The 18,171-nt window shown below is 42.4% G+C and overlaps 1 protein-coding gene across 1 annotated transcript in view; it reads right to left on the bottom strand.

Moving 5' to 3' along the window:
- The window catches only part of AASDH (aminoadipate-semialdehyde dehydrogenase), a 35,819-nt gene continuing 17,648 nt past the window's right edge, over positions 1-18,171 (bottom strand). Inside the window, exons 8-14 of the mRNA XM_081333192.1 lie at positions 16,785-16,974; positions 11,847-11,962; positions 9,350-10,106; positions 8,176-8,339; positions 5,476-5,601; positions 3,666-3,797; positions 1-430 (exon numbers count right to left, since the gene is read on the bottom strand). Coding sequence (XP_081189318.1) covers positions 32-430; positions 3,666-3,797; positions 5,476-5,601; positions 8,176-8,339; positions 9,350-10,106; positions 11,847-11,962; positions 16,785-16,974 — 1,884 coding nt within the window. The 3' untranslated portion in view covers positions 1-31. The remainder of the gene's footprint in view (positions 431-3,665; positions 3,798-5,475; positions 5,602-8,175; positions 8,340-9,349; positions 10,107-11,846; positions 11,963-16,784; positions 16,975-18,171) is intronic.

The raw sequence follows: 18,171 nt of genomic DNA, 5'->3' as shown, positions 1-18,171 counted from the left end.
GAAAATTAAAAACCTTTAAAAGCTCATTGTGTTACAGAGTTCTATTAGCTTTAGATAAAGATAGATCTAAACAATAAAGATAGTTGTTTCTACATCCTACAACGATGGTCGATCCCCAGGTGACAGGAGAAGAGAAGATCTCTCCTGGAAGTTGTCCTCTGCCTTCGGCCACTCCAGTCTTGGCGTTCAGGATCCATATTCTGCCATCTGTAGATGTCACCACCAGAAATGTTTTACTGTCCAAATTAGGACTACAGAAAACAAATGGAGTTGCATAAACTCTTGATGTTGTTTCAAACTTCCATAGTACATTTCCTTCCCTGTTACAGCAATAAATGAAGCCGTCATGGGACCCAAAGAATATATCTCTGGAAAAAGGTGAAACACAGGGTGATGAAAAGATTGGTCCACTGCTGGAAAATGCCCAAACCTGTAGGACAGTAATAAGAAATTAAACAGGTTACTGAAATTTCAGTTGTCATTGTATACATTGTTATGAGTTTATGATGCATATACAAGCATTCAACTTTTTATCGCCATATTTGCAAAGAAATAGGCTAATTCCTCTAATTCATTATATGTCCCAATATATATCATACTTAAACAAATGAATTGCATTTTTGTATATTTTTTGCTTATTGAGAGGGCCTGCTGAACATACAGCAAATTGTTTCAATTTAGAATCAGCAATGATCCTATTGGGCATGCCAAACAAACTAGAACAATTTAAAAGGATATATTTCATTGAACCACAAGTAATTTAGTAGAATGGGAATTGTACCACTGTTCCCTGGGAGTATACCAAGGTTATACTGGAAATGAAGATAGTGCAGTGATCATTTGGACAATCATTTCTGTAGCGTAGTCTTGGGTCAATGCATATTTCTCAAACAGCATAGATCATTGTACCGTAGAACAATCTATTACTGAACTCAAGTCAAAGGAAGAACCTTGATCATTTGGACAATCATTTCTGTAGCGTAGTCTTGGGTCAATGCATATTTCTCAAACAGCATAGATCATTGTACCGTAGAACAATCTATTACTGAACTCAAGTCAAAGGAAGAACCTTGAATTTAATCCTAACATCAAGACCAATTTGAACAGATCGCTAAGTGAGAACCTCTCAGGAACTCAAGCCTAGCAATCATGGTTGATTTCAAAAGAAAGCTCCAACAAAACCAAGATGGTCAAATCTTTCCAGGATGATTTAAAATCACAATAAAAAGAACCTCAGATAGAATGCATATCACAAAACAAGCAGGTGGCAACAAGTGGGGTCCTCTTATGAATTAGTAACAAGTTAAAAAAAAACCCTGAAACCAAACTCTAGACGTAAATGAATGTTCCTTACATCCTTTATTACTGTATGCAAAGAGTGGGGTCTGTTAAGCAACTGTACAGAATAGTGTGCCGGTTTAGAAATGATTTAGAATTATAAACGATCCGGGCTGTAACCCATGTTTGCAAATAATATGAAATTACTGAAGATGGTAAAAATGAAACTAGATGGTCTTGGAAGAGCTACAGATTTCTGCAGAGGAGAGACTTGAGATGACAATCACTGACCCGTTCAACTAGGGCAGGGGTAGGCAACCTTGGCTCTTTAAGGACTCGTGGACAAGTCCACGAGTCCTTAAAGAGCTAAGGTTGCCTACCCCTGAAGTAGGGACTGGGCCAACTTGAGGCATTTAACTAATTGCTTGAAACAATGCAGAAAAAGTAACCCTAAATATAACAGAAGTTTCTTCATAGAACAGCTTCCTTACAAGGGGGACAACAAGAAATTTTCAGTGTGTGAGCTTTTTTTTTTAAAAAAACCCCAAAACAATCCAGATAACTACTCGAGATGCATCTCTGGCCAGATTCTCAGCTTGGAAAACAGCTCAGATGTGGAGTGCAGTGCATTGCAACCAGTTCCCAATTCTCCGCCTTCCCAATGTTTAGCACAGGAAATAGAGAAATGTTGTTGGTTCTTGTGACATTTAAAAAAACCCCCACCCAGAATGCCTCAACATTTCCAGGAGAGCTATGTCATTATAAAAGGACAAAGCCCACACAATTCTGCAGAAATCAGCACAAGGGTGTCCAAATTGCGCTCTGTACAAACTGGGTTATTAGCTTTACAGAATTTCCGCTAAGAATGGAAGAAACGTAAATTTACCCAGTGTGTCATAGGAATCAGTATGGGGATTTAAAGAGTTTCTTTTTAGACCATAGCAAAGGCTTCCTCGGTCCAGTTTGGTACAGCGTCAGGGATCTTTTCCCAGTAACATTCTATGCTCAGTCACTATGGTGTCATTATTCTACTTATTATATATAAATTTCATTGTTTGTTACCTTCTGGGAGGAGGGGGGTCCGTGGTATCCAAAGCAGAACATCCAGATTCGGTCACAGTTTTGTTCCATAACATTATTAACCTTGTGAACTCTAAAGCTTTCTCCTCCTCCTATGTATTCAAGATGGGCAGTGATCTATCTGTCTGTCTGTCTGTCTGTCTGTCTGTCTGTCTGTCTGTCTGTCTGTCTATCTATCTATCTCATCTATCTTATCTATCTATCTATCTATCTATCTATCTATCTATCTATCTATCTATCATCTATATCTCTTTCTATCTTTCTATCATCAATCTATCATTATCTATCTATATCTATCTATCTAACTATCATCTATCTATCATCTATCTATCTATCTATCTATCTATCTATCTATCTATCTATCTATCTATCTATCTATCTATCTATCTATCTATCTCTATCCAGCCATTCCCTGTCAGTAGAGGCCAAATGGGATCGAGAGATATATGGGAGAGTTGCTTACATAGTTATAAAAAGGCAAAATGTTTAAATACACAGGAAAATGACAAACCCACGTAAGTATGCATCCTTTGCAGTTATTTACGTGGTTGAAAAAACAGGAGCTAATGATAGTGAATGATCGGCAGGAAAAACAAATGAACAGGAAAGAAGAATTTTTAAAGAGCAATTCAAAAATGTCTTTAGGCACTTCAAAAGAGCAGAATACATTGTGAAAAGAAGTGAAGCAAAGAGGAAAAAAGGAATGGAAATGGAAGGAGCTAAACGAAGCATAATTAAGAGAGACCAAGAAGGATACAAACATTAATCAGTTGGTTCTTTTTATCAGATTGCTACAGTGGGTAGGTACCACAATAGAAAAAAAAAGATCCTGGGCAATAGGAAAGTGTGACAGCAGCAACAATGACTGCATCTCCATTCCTCACAATCTCAGAACCTACTGCCCAGTCACAACATTCAGTATTGTTTGATGGAGAAGCTATCAATAATGGATACCATTTTCCTTTCTCCCACCAAGAGTTTCTACATTAAGTGTCAAAGGATTAGAAGAATAACCCAGAGGAGCACCATTTTGCTTGCATTGACAATGTCTTGTACTTTTCTGTATTCTGGAACTACAAATCAAAAGCAAAATTCTCACCGTATTCTTTTCTCAAAGAGTTTCAAACCTAAATTGCCCCACTCTCACAGGTATTTAACGGACTATTGTGGGAAGCAAAATGGCAGATGTTAAAGAAGAAGCTTCTATGGGCACCATAAAAACCAAATCTAAAGTTAATAGTAAAAAAAAACAGATTAAACTAATTATTGTAGAAGTTTCAACTATTCAATAATACGATAATTTTAACCTTTTCTCCAAAATGACTAAAGCAGTATAAATTTCCATCGACACAGCCAACATATACGTAGTCTTTGTCACAATGGGGTGATGAGAAGACAGGTTTTCCACAAACGGTTCTCCAAACAGTATTTCCCATAACCTGCAAAAGCAAACAATTTAACACAAGCTGCCTTTTAAGATGCTCAAATGTTAAACTAATGGGAAAATTAAGGCATCAAAAGACTGGAAACAAGCACACATAATAACTTAACTAACTTAACTAACTAAAAAGCAATGGGGGAAAAGAATTTTCCTAAGTTCAGGTTCACAGAAACACCTATATCTCAACCTTACAAAGTAGATCATAGGAGAGAACAAGGCCATATAGGACGGGACTACTTTTATTGTAAGAACTATAGTTACAGAACAGTGATGGCGAACATTTTAGAGACCGAGTGCCCAAACTGCAACCCAAAAACCACTTATGTATGGTCGGGTGCCGGGTGGGCGTGGCCCATTGGGTGGGCGTGGCTGTGGTGGTAATGGCCGACTGGGTGGGACTAAAAAGTTCAATCAATCAATTCCAACTTTGCAAGATCTTTTTTTTCCCCGCGAGAAGTTGAAATTGATTGAGGTTTTTTTTTTTGCACACGGCAGCGGAGGCCTAAAGCGAAAAGGTTTTATAAAACCCAGCTTGAAGGCCCAGGAGTGAAACGACGACACGCGTGCTCAGAGAGAGGGGTCTGCGTGCCACCTGTGGCACACATGCCATACGTTCGCCACCACGGTTATAGAATCTTGCAAGTCTGAATGTGCTTCCCCCTCCCTCAGGTCATCTTCATGAGTTAGGGAAGGCCCTGCTTTCTCAAATTACTTGGTTGGCCTGAACTCAAGGCCTCCTTAAGCAGCTCTGTCCTTCAAGGTCATTCCCTATGCCTCCTGCACGTAGGAATCTATCTATAAAACACATAACAAAGGAGCAACCATGTCCATTTCTGCAGGAGTTTGATTGCCCCTGCTTTCTTATATTTCGTACCTTTTAAAGAAAAAGCATCTATGGTTGAAGTTAAGACATCATGAAATCATATTAAACAATGAAGAGTGCTTGCTCAGTGGTGCAGCGTAATACCTCTGCAAAATCGCTCACTCAATTTTTACTTGTGTAATCTCTGTATATACTATATACCATTTTGCATAGTTTGCTGACGATTCCACAAGAGGTAAATTACAAGGAGCTGATCTGTAAAATAATTAGCTTCTGATCCCTCAACATGTGCCATCTGTATAATTAGGTAAAGGTAAAGGTTCCCCCGCACATGCGCGCTAGTCGTTTCCGACTCTAGGGGCCGGTGCTTATCTCCGTTTCAAAGCCGAAGAGCCAGCGCTTGTCCGAGGACGTCTCCGTGGTCATGTGGCCGGCATGACTAGACGCCAAAGGCGCATGGAACGCTGTTACCTTCCCACTGTAGTGGTCCCTATTTTTCTACTTACATTTTTACGTGCTTTCGAACTGCTAGGTTGGCAGAAGCTGGGACGAGTAACAGGCGCTCACTCTGCTATGCGGCACTCGGGATTCAACCCGCCAAACTGCCGACCTTCTGATTGACATGCTCAGTGTCCTAACCCACTGAGCCACCACGTCCAATTTGTATAATTACTTTGAATTAATATATGCTAAGGTAGTTGGAAAACCTTGCATCGGAAAAGAACAGGGGTATATGTTCAATAACTGTAATGTTATTATCCAAATATTTTCTCCCTTCTCCGAACCCCCTTGAGTTTTTAATGCCTTTAGTGAATCTAGAACCTCACACATGCAGAATTAGGAAGTTACGTACAGGGTTAACAGCAAGTAGCAGTCCTCCCAGAGTACCAACGTACAGGTGATGTGGCAACAGATTTAGGTGAGGAGAAGAAAATATTCCTCCAGATTCACAGTGTAACCTCCAAACACATTCCTTCTTCTGTCAAAAAAAATTTATATGTTTCACGCTGTGACTCACCTTAACTTAAGGTTAACATACAGGGTCTTACTGTAGAGCAATCCATTTCAAAATATTATATTCTCTTTATGTGAATCTTTTATGCTCAGGGTTTTTGGTGGGGTTTTTCCCCCCATTCAATCTTATGATTCAGAGGCTGCCTGGACAAATCCCTGCAGTTTTATTGGCAAGATTTTTCAGAAGTACCGTAGTTTGCCATCCATCCAAGGTTACTCAATCTTTTTGACTAAGGCAGGACCAGAACTGGCTGGGCTCTTGGGTTTCTATACTGACACCAAACTGGATTTCTTGTGCTCTGTAGCAATTCCTAAATCTATATCCGTTCCAACATTATTCTTTTGATTCTTACACATTATAGTAGACAAATAGTTATTATTACGTCAGTATTTAAATTGCTTCTCTCCAGAAGAATGATCTGCTGTACAGCATAAACTTAACACCAAATACACAAGGACGTACCTCAAATATTCTGTTTAAAATAATGCTGCAGCATAGCTTGCATGCATAATAAAGGTAGCACAACAAGTAGCAAGCTCTTGCTTGGTGTAGGCCAGGGGTAGGCAACCTTGGCTCTTTTATGACTCGTAGACTTCAACTCCCAGAATTCCTGAGCCAGCATGGCTCAGCTTGGAAACCTCTCCCTTTTCCCTCAGCATGGCTGGCTCAGGAATTCTGGGAGTTGAAGTCCACGAGTCATAAAAGAGCCAAGGTTGCCTACCCTGGCCTAGGCCGCTTTATGACTTGTGGACTTCAACTCCCAGAATTCCTGAGCCAGCATGGCTCAGCTTGGAAACCTCTCCCTTTCCCCTCAGCATGGCTGGCTCAGGAATTCTGGGAGTTGAAGTCCATGAGTCGTAAAAGAGCCAAGGTTGCCTACCCTGGCCTAGGCCGCTTTATGACTTGTGGACTTCAACTCCCAGAATTCCTGAGCCAGCATGGCTCAGCTTGGAAACCTCTCCCTTTCCCCTCAGCATGGAATTCTGGGAGTTGAAGTCCACGAGTCATAAAAGAGCCGAGGTTGCCTACCCCTGGTGTAGGCAATGGAGGAAACAATGAATGAAGAACCACAGGCTGGAAATGTGTATGATCTTTCGTGGTTTTTTTTTCTGAGCAGAAGCAAAAAATAATAATGGCGTGGTTAAATAATTAAACAGCTAGCGTTGTCAGCGCTGCATTTTGGGAGATTTAAAACAAGAAGTGGTGCCTAAAGTTTTTTTTTAATTCAATCCATTAAAAAACCCAAGCAAGGATAATAGCTGATTATGATCTATAGCTCCTGTCGACAATATATTCTGGAACTGGAATTAGATTATAAACCTCAATATCTAAGGCTGCAGTTCTAAGTGCTCTGATGTGGCATTCGAGATGAAATGGAGACTAGGCTGGAAGACATTCCCATGAATAACAACATTCCTAGGGTTTGTTTTCAATTTTGTTCCTTCTGAGTCAGTCTTCATTCCTGCTGACTACCTGACAGGTGTGCAGAGTTTTCTTGGCAACCTTTTCAAACTGGTGTGCCATGACCTTTTTCTTAGGACTGAGAGAGAGGGAGTGACAGACCCAAAATAAACCGAGGGGGCTTCATGCCTAAGGAAGGACTAGAACTCACAGTCTCTTGGTTTCTAGCTCAATGCCCTTAAACCCAGTGGATCCCAAAGTTTCTGGCTTTGTGGACCGGTGGCAGCAGCGAGGGGAAATGGGGTGGGGAAGAGAGGATGGTTCCACTTTAGCAGCCGGTAAGCGCACATAGTATGTAACTCCATTTGCACAAGTGGCGCACACTTGCCTGCCACTTGTGCAGCCCTGTTCCGGAAGGGCTGTGGTCCGGTAATGTTTAGTTTAGTTTAGTTTATTAGACTTATATACCGCCTTTCTCCCGTAGGACTCAGGGCGGTTCACAAAGTTTTTTTTAAAAGAAACAATACTACAATTACAAAATTTAAAACAATTAAAATGATTACCTTGAATATAAAAAAACCTAGTTAAAACCAGTTAAAACCCCAATTAATACCCTCAGTCCAGGCCAGAGAGCTCAAAGAGCCAGGTCTTCAGGTCCCGGCGGAATGAACGGAGGTCGGGGGCAGTCCTAAGCTCTACAGCAGGGGTCTTCAAACTTGGCCCTGGTATGACTTGTGGACTTCAACTCCCAAAATTCCTCAGCCAGGCACACTAGCTGAGGAATTCTGGGAGTTGAAGTCCACAAGTCATAAAAGGGCCAAGTTTGAAGACCCCTGCTCTACAGGCAGCTGGTTCCAAAGGGCCGGCGCACCCACAGAGAAGGCCCTCCCCCTGGGTATTGTCCGCCGGCAATCTCTTACCGGCGGTACCCTGAGGAGACCCTCCCTGTGGGAGCGCACAGGACGAAGGGAGCTTGATGCCGGCAGCAGGTGTTCCCTCAGATATCCCGGACCCAAGCCATTTAGGGCTTTATAGGTCATCACCAGCACCTTGAATAGGCTGTGGCCCGGCGGTTGGGGACCCCTGCCTTAATCCATCTGGACCAAACTAGCTCTCGACATATTCACATTTACTTACGTATATATCCAAAGCATATATATGCTGGTCATGAGATCCAATGAAGAATAATCCTGTGGAACGATCTAAAGCGGGAGAACTCTTCACAGCGTCTTCCGTGGGAAATGCCCAGTGGACTTCCCCATTACTGCTTTGGAGCACATATACCAATCCGTTGTAACAGCCTGCATAAAATCACAGCCCCAGAAAACAGGTGCATTTGGAAAAGTGTTCTAATCAGAGGTGCGAAAAATATTTTTCACGTTCAAAACAGGCAGCTCTGATCACAAGAAAGGTCTGGATGCCTTGTGGTGAAAATTGGCAAGGCAGGCCTACGCCAAAGGATCAGAGTTTGGATTGTGACGCTATGTCCGCCATCTTGCCAATGCTGGTCTCTCTCTGGAGCCCCCCGCTGCTCTTTTCTGACTCTGCGGGAGGGCGGGGGGGGGTGTCTAATCTCAAAATACTTTTCCCCACATAGTACCTGTATATACTTCATTTCATTTGCAGCAGACAAAAATTAACCGCTATAGCCCATTAAACCAGTTTTCAAACATTCAAACGAGTAAGGTGAATTCATAAAAGTCATCGTTGTTGAATTTACAAATACTGTTCGTTCACGTATGAAGGCAAATAGACGTGTCCCAGGATAATATTGCAGGATCCAACCAGGGACCAGAGGTTTAGGTCTTCCGAGCTTTTGGACTAATGCTGGAGCCCATCCTCCTAAGGCACAGGTGTCAAACTCGCCACGTCATGTGACACATATGTCACGATGTATCGTGACTTTTTTCCACATTGCTGGAGCTGGGGGGGGAGGGGGGTGCAGCCTCTGCATGATGCAACTGGCCCACGGGCCGGCAGTTTGACACCCCTGTCCTAAGGGCTTGGCAGCACAAGGAAATAACAGCCAACGACGTGATAGTTGGGGGTCATCAACGGCCCAATCGACATCTAAAAGGCCACACACAACGGGCACCCTATAAATACCACACGGAGAGTAGCCCAAAGCACAGGCTCTGCTAGAGAGAAGTTCCCTGAGCGTGAGAGCCAGGATGAGTCCGGAAGCTCAGAAGACTCCTGGTGTCCAACCCAGATTGGATCCTGCAACGCTCTTCGTTGCATTTGATGTGTCAAAATATCACTCTCTTGATTTTCCGCTTATACTTTACCGCCAAGGATTTTGAATACTTACCAACAACAATGAAGTTTCCACACTTAGATATACACGCGGAGGACTCAACCCGGTCTGCAAGGTTTCTGGTCCATTTGACTTTGCCCGAATGTAAGCCAATCGCTTGAATCACGTGAGAATGAGATCCAATATAAACCAAAGCAGATGATTTGTCGGGAATTGGGACTACGAGTAGTGGAGACGCATCAACGCACTTGCCAAGGTCCGATGTCCATCTTATGTGCATCGTTAGTTTGGGGGTAATTTCACCAAGGTATGCTTCACCCAAATTTTCTTCAGCGGAATAGCCTCCTGTTATGTTTGCACGGATGTTGCTATTTTGCAAGGCTTCTTTCTTTTCTGCCTGTTCTGCTTCAGTCTGGCTCTTCACAGGCTCGTTGACAGACACCAAGTGGTTTCCTCGACTTACTGCAATAAAACCTACGGTGGCCGCTTCAGTTTTCGGGGTGCTTCCGGGTTTAAGCTCCACACCCTGATTATCTGGTTCTTCACTGGGAGGGTCACTCAGTTTTCGTTTTACAGCACCATGACCGCTTACGAGAAGCTTCTCACTTGGGAAAGCTGCTTTTAGGAGATGTTTGTAGATCTCACGGAGGGAACGACTGAGAATCATTTCGATTAAGTCAGGAATAGGCCTACCTACCATGCGTTCGATTTCATCATGCAGCCGTAGCGATTTTAAAGAATCCCCACCACTAGGCAAGAACTGTGACTCTTCCAAAATACAACTGGAGCCATCTGGAAGATTAAGAATAGACTGGGAGCAGAGGGAGAGAAAGGAAGAAACAACTTGTGATCATGTAGGCGTTAACTTACATCAGACATGCATACCTAGTAGCAAAGCAAGTGAATAATCTAATCCAGACATGTCAAACACAAGGCCCGGGAGCCGGAGCCGGCCCACGAAGTGGTTTCATGTGGCCCGCGAAGACATCCTGGAAACAGTGAGGGAACAGCCCCCACTGCCTTGGCCCTGGCCCAGAGACCCTCCTTCTGCCAGAGACCCTCAGATCTGTCCCACTCCTGCCCAGGCCCCCATAGGCACCCTTGATGCGAACGATGGAGAGCTGGCCACGGCCACCCAGTAGGCCATACGCACTCTAGCCACGCCCACCCAGTAGGCCACGCCCACCCAGGCCATACCCACCCGGCCCCTTGAGGGCAACCGCAATGCTGATGCGGCCCTCAATGAAATTGAGTTTGACACCCCTGATCTAATCTAAAGCAGTAGGGACACAACAGACTCAAAAGAGAAGGAAGGACAGGCTATAAACACTACGTAAGAAGAGACACCAGCTCTCTGAAGCCAGGTAAGAACACTATCTTTAAATCTTCGAAAGCAGATAAAAACCTCTGGGAAAACAGTATCAAAATGAAATGATGAGAATAAAGCCAACATGTGAGGAAAGTTGTGACTGACTGATATGCTTAATCCATGGACATTTCTGGATGTAGCCTCTGATCCAATTGTATGCGTTACAGGTTGAACATCTTAGCAGAATAAAATGGGTAGGAACTTCTATAAAGGATTGTAGCCACTTTTATAGGGACGTGGTGGCTCAGTGGGTTAGGACGCTGAGCTTGTCGATCAGAAGGTCAGCAGTTTGGCGGGTCGAATCCCGAGTGCCGCGTAACAGAGTGAGCGCCCGTTACTCGTCCCAGCTTCTGCCAACTTAGCAGTTCGAAAGCACGTAAAAATGCAAGTAGAAAAATAGGGACCACTACGGTGGGAAGGTAACAGCGTTCTGTGCGCCTTTGGCGTCTAGTCATGCCGGCCACATGACCACGGAGATGTCCTCGGAGAAGCGCTGGCTCTTCAGCTTTGAAACGGAGATGAGCACCGGCCCCTAGAGTTGGAAACGACTAGCACGCATGTGCGGGGGAACCTTTACCTTTACCTTTTATAATTTTACAGTATACAGGGAAACAACATGCAAGCCACCTTAGAAGGATGCAACTTATTGGAATGCATATATTGCCACTTGCATATGGATTCTAGCTCATAAATATTAGAAGCTCAGTGTTTAATTTAATTTAATCCCGTTCCGATGCTTGCTTATTAGACAGGGCAGTTAATCTTCGACACTTGTAATAAATTAGAAACAGGTGCAGTGAATAAAAATGGGTCTTTTGAATATTTGATATTCGATTTACGCAGAAAAGCTGGACCTGTTCAATTATTTTGGCCATGCTTTTTATTACAAAATGAGTCACGTTTCAACTTATCCCAGAGAGGCAAGCATTAATGGCTCATTGGGCACAGCATTATTCATTACAACTGCCTACCATTATCTGAGTTCTGAGTTTTTACGGCAATGTAATGATTTCCTCAAAGCTGTTGCAAAGAATCCAAGTCAGTGAGAGAAGATACAGCCCATACCATGTGGAGACCCAAGAATATTCATTCCTGTTCTTCTCTCCCTTGTTCAAATGACTAAAATATGGATATTTAAGAGAATTCTTTTGATATGTGAATAATGCAGTTTAATGGGACTACCTGCCAGAGCCTCTGCAAGCCTTCCCACAGTTCTTGTTCGCTTAGCGTGCTGTCACTTTTTCGAGAATTCAGGTGGCTGCTGTAAATCTGGTTCAGCTTGGACACATCAATTTTGCCTTGGCACAAAGCAAAAAATAAAACAAGTTTTCATTATATTAAAACAAAGCAGTCCTATTACCTTTACTGTAATTTAACACTCCACTGCAGGGACAATCCACAGATGTGTTCGAGCCCACAGATGACATTACTGAAAGTAAAACTACAAATTATATATATATATATATATATATATATATATATATATATATATATATATATATATATATATATATATATATATATATATATATATATATATATATATATATATATATATATATATATATATATATATATATATATATATATATATATATATATATATATATATATATATATATATACACACGTGTACTGTGTACTTAATTCAATACGGTTTATGTTCCAAATCACACATTCAGACACTTACTTTAAAATAATACTGATATATCTGAATAAGAAACACAAGGACATCATCAAGCATGCAGTGTCTGAATGCTGAGACTCTGGTTAGGAACACAAATCAGCGGTACACAGATTAGCCATCAATTGAAGTTAGCCGGACTTCTTACATACTACTAAAATAATGCTGAGGATTGTCCAACTCAGATCAGAGTCCTAAATGGGACGGAGATGCCAGATGTTTAAGCCGGCGTTAGAATAAGTCAAAGAACAAGAAACATTATTGCTAATGTACCCTAGAAAATTGAGAAAACCAAAGAATAACAAAAGGAAGACCACAATGTGTTCTTTTGCCTTGGACTGTACCGACCATGTCAAGTGGTGGAACGTGCTTAGAAAAACGGGAATTTCAGGACATCTCATTGTCTTGATGCAACAGCTACAGATAATTCAGGAAGCCACAGTCTGGATCAAACATAGAGAAACAGACTGGCTCCAGGTCATCAAAGGAAGGAAGAACAGCTATGTACTTGTGTAGAATACGTAAAAGGTGGATAGCCTCCGTCTTATGCCACCAGCTTTCCCAGCAAACCGACCAGCAGTCAAAGAAATACGCCACAAACTAAAACTTGGTACACTAATCAAGATGGCCTTGGAAAATATATTCAGATGCGATGATTTGTGTACAGGTAGTCCTCGACTTAAGACCACAATTGAGCCCAACATTTCTGTTGCTAAGTGAAGCATTTGTTAAGTGGGGTTTTGCCCCATTTTACGACCTTTCTTGACATCGTTGTTAAGTGAACTATTGCGATTAAGTTGGTAACATTATTGTTAAGCGAATCTGGCCTCCCCATTGAAGGTTGCAAAAGGGGAATCACGTGACCCCAGGACACCGCAACGGTCATAAATATGAACCAGTTGCCGAGTGTCCGAATTTTGATCACCTGACCATGGGGAGGCTGCCAACGGTCATTAGGTGTGAAAAATTGTCCTAAGTCACTTTTTCCAGCGCCACTGTAACTTTTGAATGGTCACTAAATGAACCATTGTAATTTGAGGAGTACCTGTATCTCTACAAACATCAGAATGGTACAGTCCACGTGAGACTCTATGGAAGTTAAATTTGGATAATGAAGAGTAGAAAAAGTATTGATGCTTTTGAACTCTGGAGTTGGAGCAGACTCCTGGGAAGCCAAGCAAAGAAACACGAGGCTCACAGAACAACTCAATCCAGAGTTCTGGAGGCACAAATAACCAGACATAAATGATGATCATTTGTTGTTAGTTGCGAAGTCATGTCTGACCCATCGCGACCCCATGGACAACGTTCCTCCGGGCCTTCCTGTCCTCTGCCAACTCCTGGAGTCCATTTAGGCTCACGCCTACTGCTTCAGTGACTCCATCCACCAACCTCATTCTCTGTCGTCCCCTTCTTCTCTTGCCCTCGATCTTTCCCAGCATTAGGCTCTTCTCCAGTGAGTCCTTCCTTCTCATTAGGTGGCCAAAGGATTTGAGTTTCAGCTTCAGGATCTGACCTTCTAAAGAGCAGTCAGGGTTGATCTCCTCTAGGACTGACCGGTTTGATCGCCTTGCGGTCCAAGGGACTCGCAGGAGTCTTCTCCAGCACCACAGTTCAAAGGCCTCAATTCTTTGGCGCTCAGCCTTTCTTATGGTCCAACTTTCACTGCCATACATTGCAACTGGGAAGACCATAGCCTTGACTATATGCACTTTTGTTGGCAGGCTGATGTGTCTGTTTTTTAGTGTGCTGTCTAGATTTGCCATGGCTAATGATGATCATACTTTGGACATATTCTCAACTCTTTCAGGAGTCTATAATGCTGGGAAAATTGGAAAGGAAAAGAGGATGACCAGAAGCAAACTGAATGCACACAGCATCCAAGTAGCACAGTAGTTGTGAGTGCACCTGAAGTCCTGAAGGACCAGACAGGAACAGGTCATCCTGGAGAAAATGTCTGTGTGTGATCTGTAAGAATTGACTTGACGCTGACTTGATGGCACATAATCAGTCTGACTTGGCTTCTCTCAGGTTTTCCTACGCCCTAATAAAACCCAGGCTATTTTTGTAACAAGATGCTCCAATAAAATGTTATTTACATTTGGAAGCCTAAGAAAACACCCAATCAGTTTCTGAATTAATGAGCTAGCGTGGCAGATGGCTCCCTCGTGTGATGTTTGATCTGATAGAATTGGTGTTCTATCTGTACATTTGTTCTTGTCTGGTTTTATATCACTCTGCTTTAATTAGTTCACGCCTTCAAAGTTGTGATGGAATTGGGTGGCTTATAAAGTCGATAAATAAATACTGTATAATCAAACATGGCATATAAGCCATCCTTGAGCAAGGTCTACAGGATTGCCTGGGACACCATTCATCCTCTTCACGACCTGTTTTCCTTGTTACCTTCTGGGAGGAGGTGTCAGAACAGAAGCAGAACATCCAGATTCAGCCAGTTTTGTTCCATATAGCATCAAACTTGTGAAGTCTCAAGTTTCCACTTTCTACTACATACACAAATATTAATCACTGTCCATTTGTTCAAAATGGACAGTGATTAATGTGTGTGTATACACACACACACAAACACATAAATATTAATCACTGTCCACTTGTTCAAAATGGACAGTGAGTAATGTTTATGTATGTGTGTGTGTGTATATGTGTATATATACAGTCATGGCTGAAATTGTTGGCACCCCAGAAATTTTTCCAGAAAATCAAGTATTTCTCACAGAAAAGTATTGCAGGAACACATGTTTTGCTATACACAGGTTTATTCCCTGTGCAGGGAGGAAAAAAAGCAAATTGGACATAATGTCAAACAAAACTCCAAAAATGGGCTGGACAAAATTATTGGCACCCTTTCAAAATTGTAGATAAATAAGATTGTTTCAAGCATGTGATGCTCCTTTAAACTCACCTGGGGCAAGTAACAGGTGTGGGCAATATAAAAATCACACCTGAAAGCAGATAAAAAGGAGAAGTTTACTTAGTCTTTGCATTGTGTGTCTGTGTGTGCCACGCTAAGCATGGACAACAGAAAGAGGAGAAGAGAACTGTCTGAGGACTTGAGAACCAAAATTGTGGACAAATATCAACAATCTCAAGGTTACAAGTCTATCTCCAAAGATCTAGATTTGCCTTTGTCCACAGTGCGCAACATTATCAAGAAGTTTGCAACCCATGGCACTGTAGCTAATCTCCCTGGTCGTGGATGGAAGAGAAAAATTGATGAAAGGTTGCAATGCAGGATAGTCCGGATGGTGGATAAGCAGCCCCAAACAAGTTCCAAAGGAATGCAAGCTGTCCTGCAGGCTCAGGGAGCATCAGTGTCAGCGCGAACTATCTGTCGACATTTAAATGAAATGAAACGCTATGGCAGGAGACCCAGGAGGACCCCACTGCTGACACAGAGACATAAAAAAGCAAGATTACAGTTTGCCAAAATGTACTTGAGTAAGCCAAAATCCTTCTGGGAAAACGTCTTGTGGACAGATGAGACCAAGATAGAGCTTTTTGGTAAAGCACATCATTCTACTGTTTACCGAAAACGAAATGAGGCCTACAAAGAAAAGAACACAGTACCTACAGTGAAATATGGTGGAGGTTCAATGATGTTTTGGGGTTGTTTTGCTGCCTCTGGCACTGGGTGCCTTGAATGTGTGCAAGGCATCATGAAATCTGAGTATTACCAAAGGATTTTGGGTCGCACTGTAGAGCCCAGTGTCAGAAAGCTGGGTTTGCGTCCGAGATCTTGGGTCTTCCAGCGGGACAATGACCCCAAACATACGTCAAAAAGCACCCAGAAATGGATGGCGAGAAAGCGCTGGAGAGTTCTGAAGTGGCCAGCAATGAGTCCAGATCTGAATCCCATTGAACACCTGCGGAGAGATCTTAAAATTGCTGTTGGGAAAAGGCACCCTTCCAATAAGAGAGACCTGGAGCAGTTTGCAAAGGAAGAGTGGTCCAAAATTCTGGGTGAGAGGTGTAAGAAGCTTATTGATGGTTATAGGAAGCAACTGATTTGTTATTTTTTCCAAAGGGTGTGCAACCAAATATTAAGTTAAGGGTGCCAATAATTTTGTCCAGCCCATTTTTGGAGTTTTGTTTGACATTATGTCCAATTTGCTTTTTTTCCTCCCTTTTTTGTTGTGTTCCAATACACACAAAGGGAATAAACCTGTGTATAGCAAAACATGTGTTCCTGCAATACTTTTCAGTGAGAAATACTTGATTTTCTTGAAAAATTTCTGGGGTGCCAACAATTTCGGCCATGACTGTATATGTGTGTTATTGGTAGATTTATACTTTCTTTTCAGAGCAGGCAAAAGAATTTCATTTTTAATGTGGGTTAGTATACTCATAGTAAAAAATGACAATGAAGGTTCTTATCTTAAAAAAATATAGACACAGGCATATATACGTATATTTACCATGGGATGTGAATGGCAAAGTATCAATCAGCAAAACCTCATCTGGAACTGCATAGCTAGGGAGACTTTCCTGGAGTTTTTTTAAAAGATGCCTCTTTGAAGCAGCTTTGGGGGCAACAAACAAAATTAATTTTTCTTGTTGGTACCATATCAAAGCACAGGTTTCCACTGTGCAGAGGCTCTCTGCCACCTGCAAAATAAAATCACAATGATTCTGAGAAAACTATAGAAACCCATGAAGATGAAGACCCCAATATTTTTCTTCCCCTTATAATTCAAGTAATCTTCAGTTCCGTGAAAGTGCAGACAGTCCAACCAGCCTACCGTATTTTTCGGACCATAAGACGCACCCAGTTTTTAGAGCAGGAAAACAAGAAAAGAAAATTCTTTCTCCTTCTCTCTCTCTCCCTCTCTTTCTCTCTCTCTCTCTTTCTCTCCCTCCCTCTCCCATTGTCCCTTCCTTCCTTCCTTCCTTCCTTCCTTCCTTCCTTCCTTCCTTCCTTCCTTCCTTCCTTCCCTCCCTCTTTGTCCTTCCCTCTCTGCATTAGAGCAGTACCTGCGGAGGCGGCCCTGCAGCCCGGCTTTCTCTTGCAGAAAGCAAGCTGAAACGGAGTGAGGGAGATTGCCAGAAATGCGAATTGGCCGATCTCGCGCTCCTGCAAACTCCCTCACTCAGTTTCAGCTTCCCTTGCTACAAGAGAAAGCAGGCTGAAACGAGGTAGATTGCAGCAGCACGAGATCAGCCGATTCGCATTCCTGGCAATCTCCCTCACTCCGTTTCAGCCTGCTTTCTCTTGTAGCAAGGGAAGCTGAAACCGAGCGAGGGAGAGTGCAGGAGCGTGAGATCGGCGTTTCTCAGCACGTGCCGATTCGTGCTCCTGACAATCTCCCTTGCTTTCCACTTGCGGAGGTTGGGGCTGGCCATACGGATCACCTTCGGACCATAAGACGCACCCTCGTTTTCCCCCCCACTTTTGGGGGGAAAAAGTGTGTCTTATGGTCCAAAAAATACGGTAATTAATGTCAAAATCAGCTGAAGTGCTGAGGACAAAATCTGTTCTAAAAGGTTTTAACAGGTATTGCCAACAGGGATGCAAAGAACAAATATTATGATTTTGAATCTTAAGTCTTCGGGGTCTGCGGCCACAAAAGCTATTTAAAGGGAGTCCGTGGTGAAGAAAAGGTTGAGAACCACTGCTCTGTTTTATTCCTAACACCTGATCTCAGAATTTCCACTTCTCTGTGGAGAAACAAACAAAATTGGAATTAAACTGAGTTTTTAAGTTTCACTTGAGTCCTGGAAACTACTTTTATTCATCCACGTAGATTTGTTTGAAAACAACACAGAAGTGGTTGGCCATTACTTTCTCTACTTCTAAGCTTAGCC

Source organism: Vipera berus (assembly GCF_964194415.1).
Source record: "Vipera berus genome assembly, chromosome: 7".
NCBI classification, from domain to species: domain Eukaryota; kingdom Metazoa; phylum Chordata; class Lepidosauria; order Squamata; family Viperidae; genus Vipera; species Vipera berus.
The sequence above is the reverse complement of the archived record's forward strand: the minus strand, read 5'-3'. Positions and strand labels throughout refer to the sequence as shown.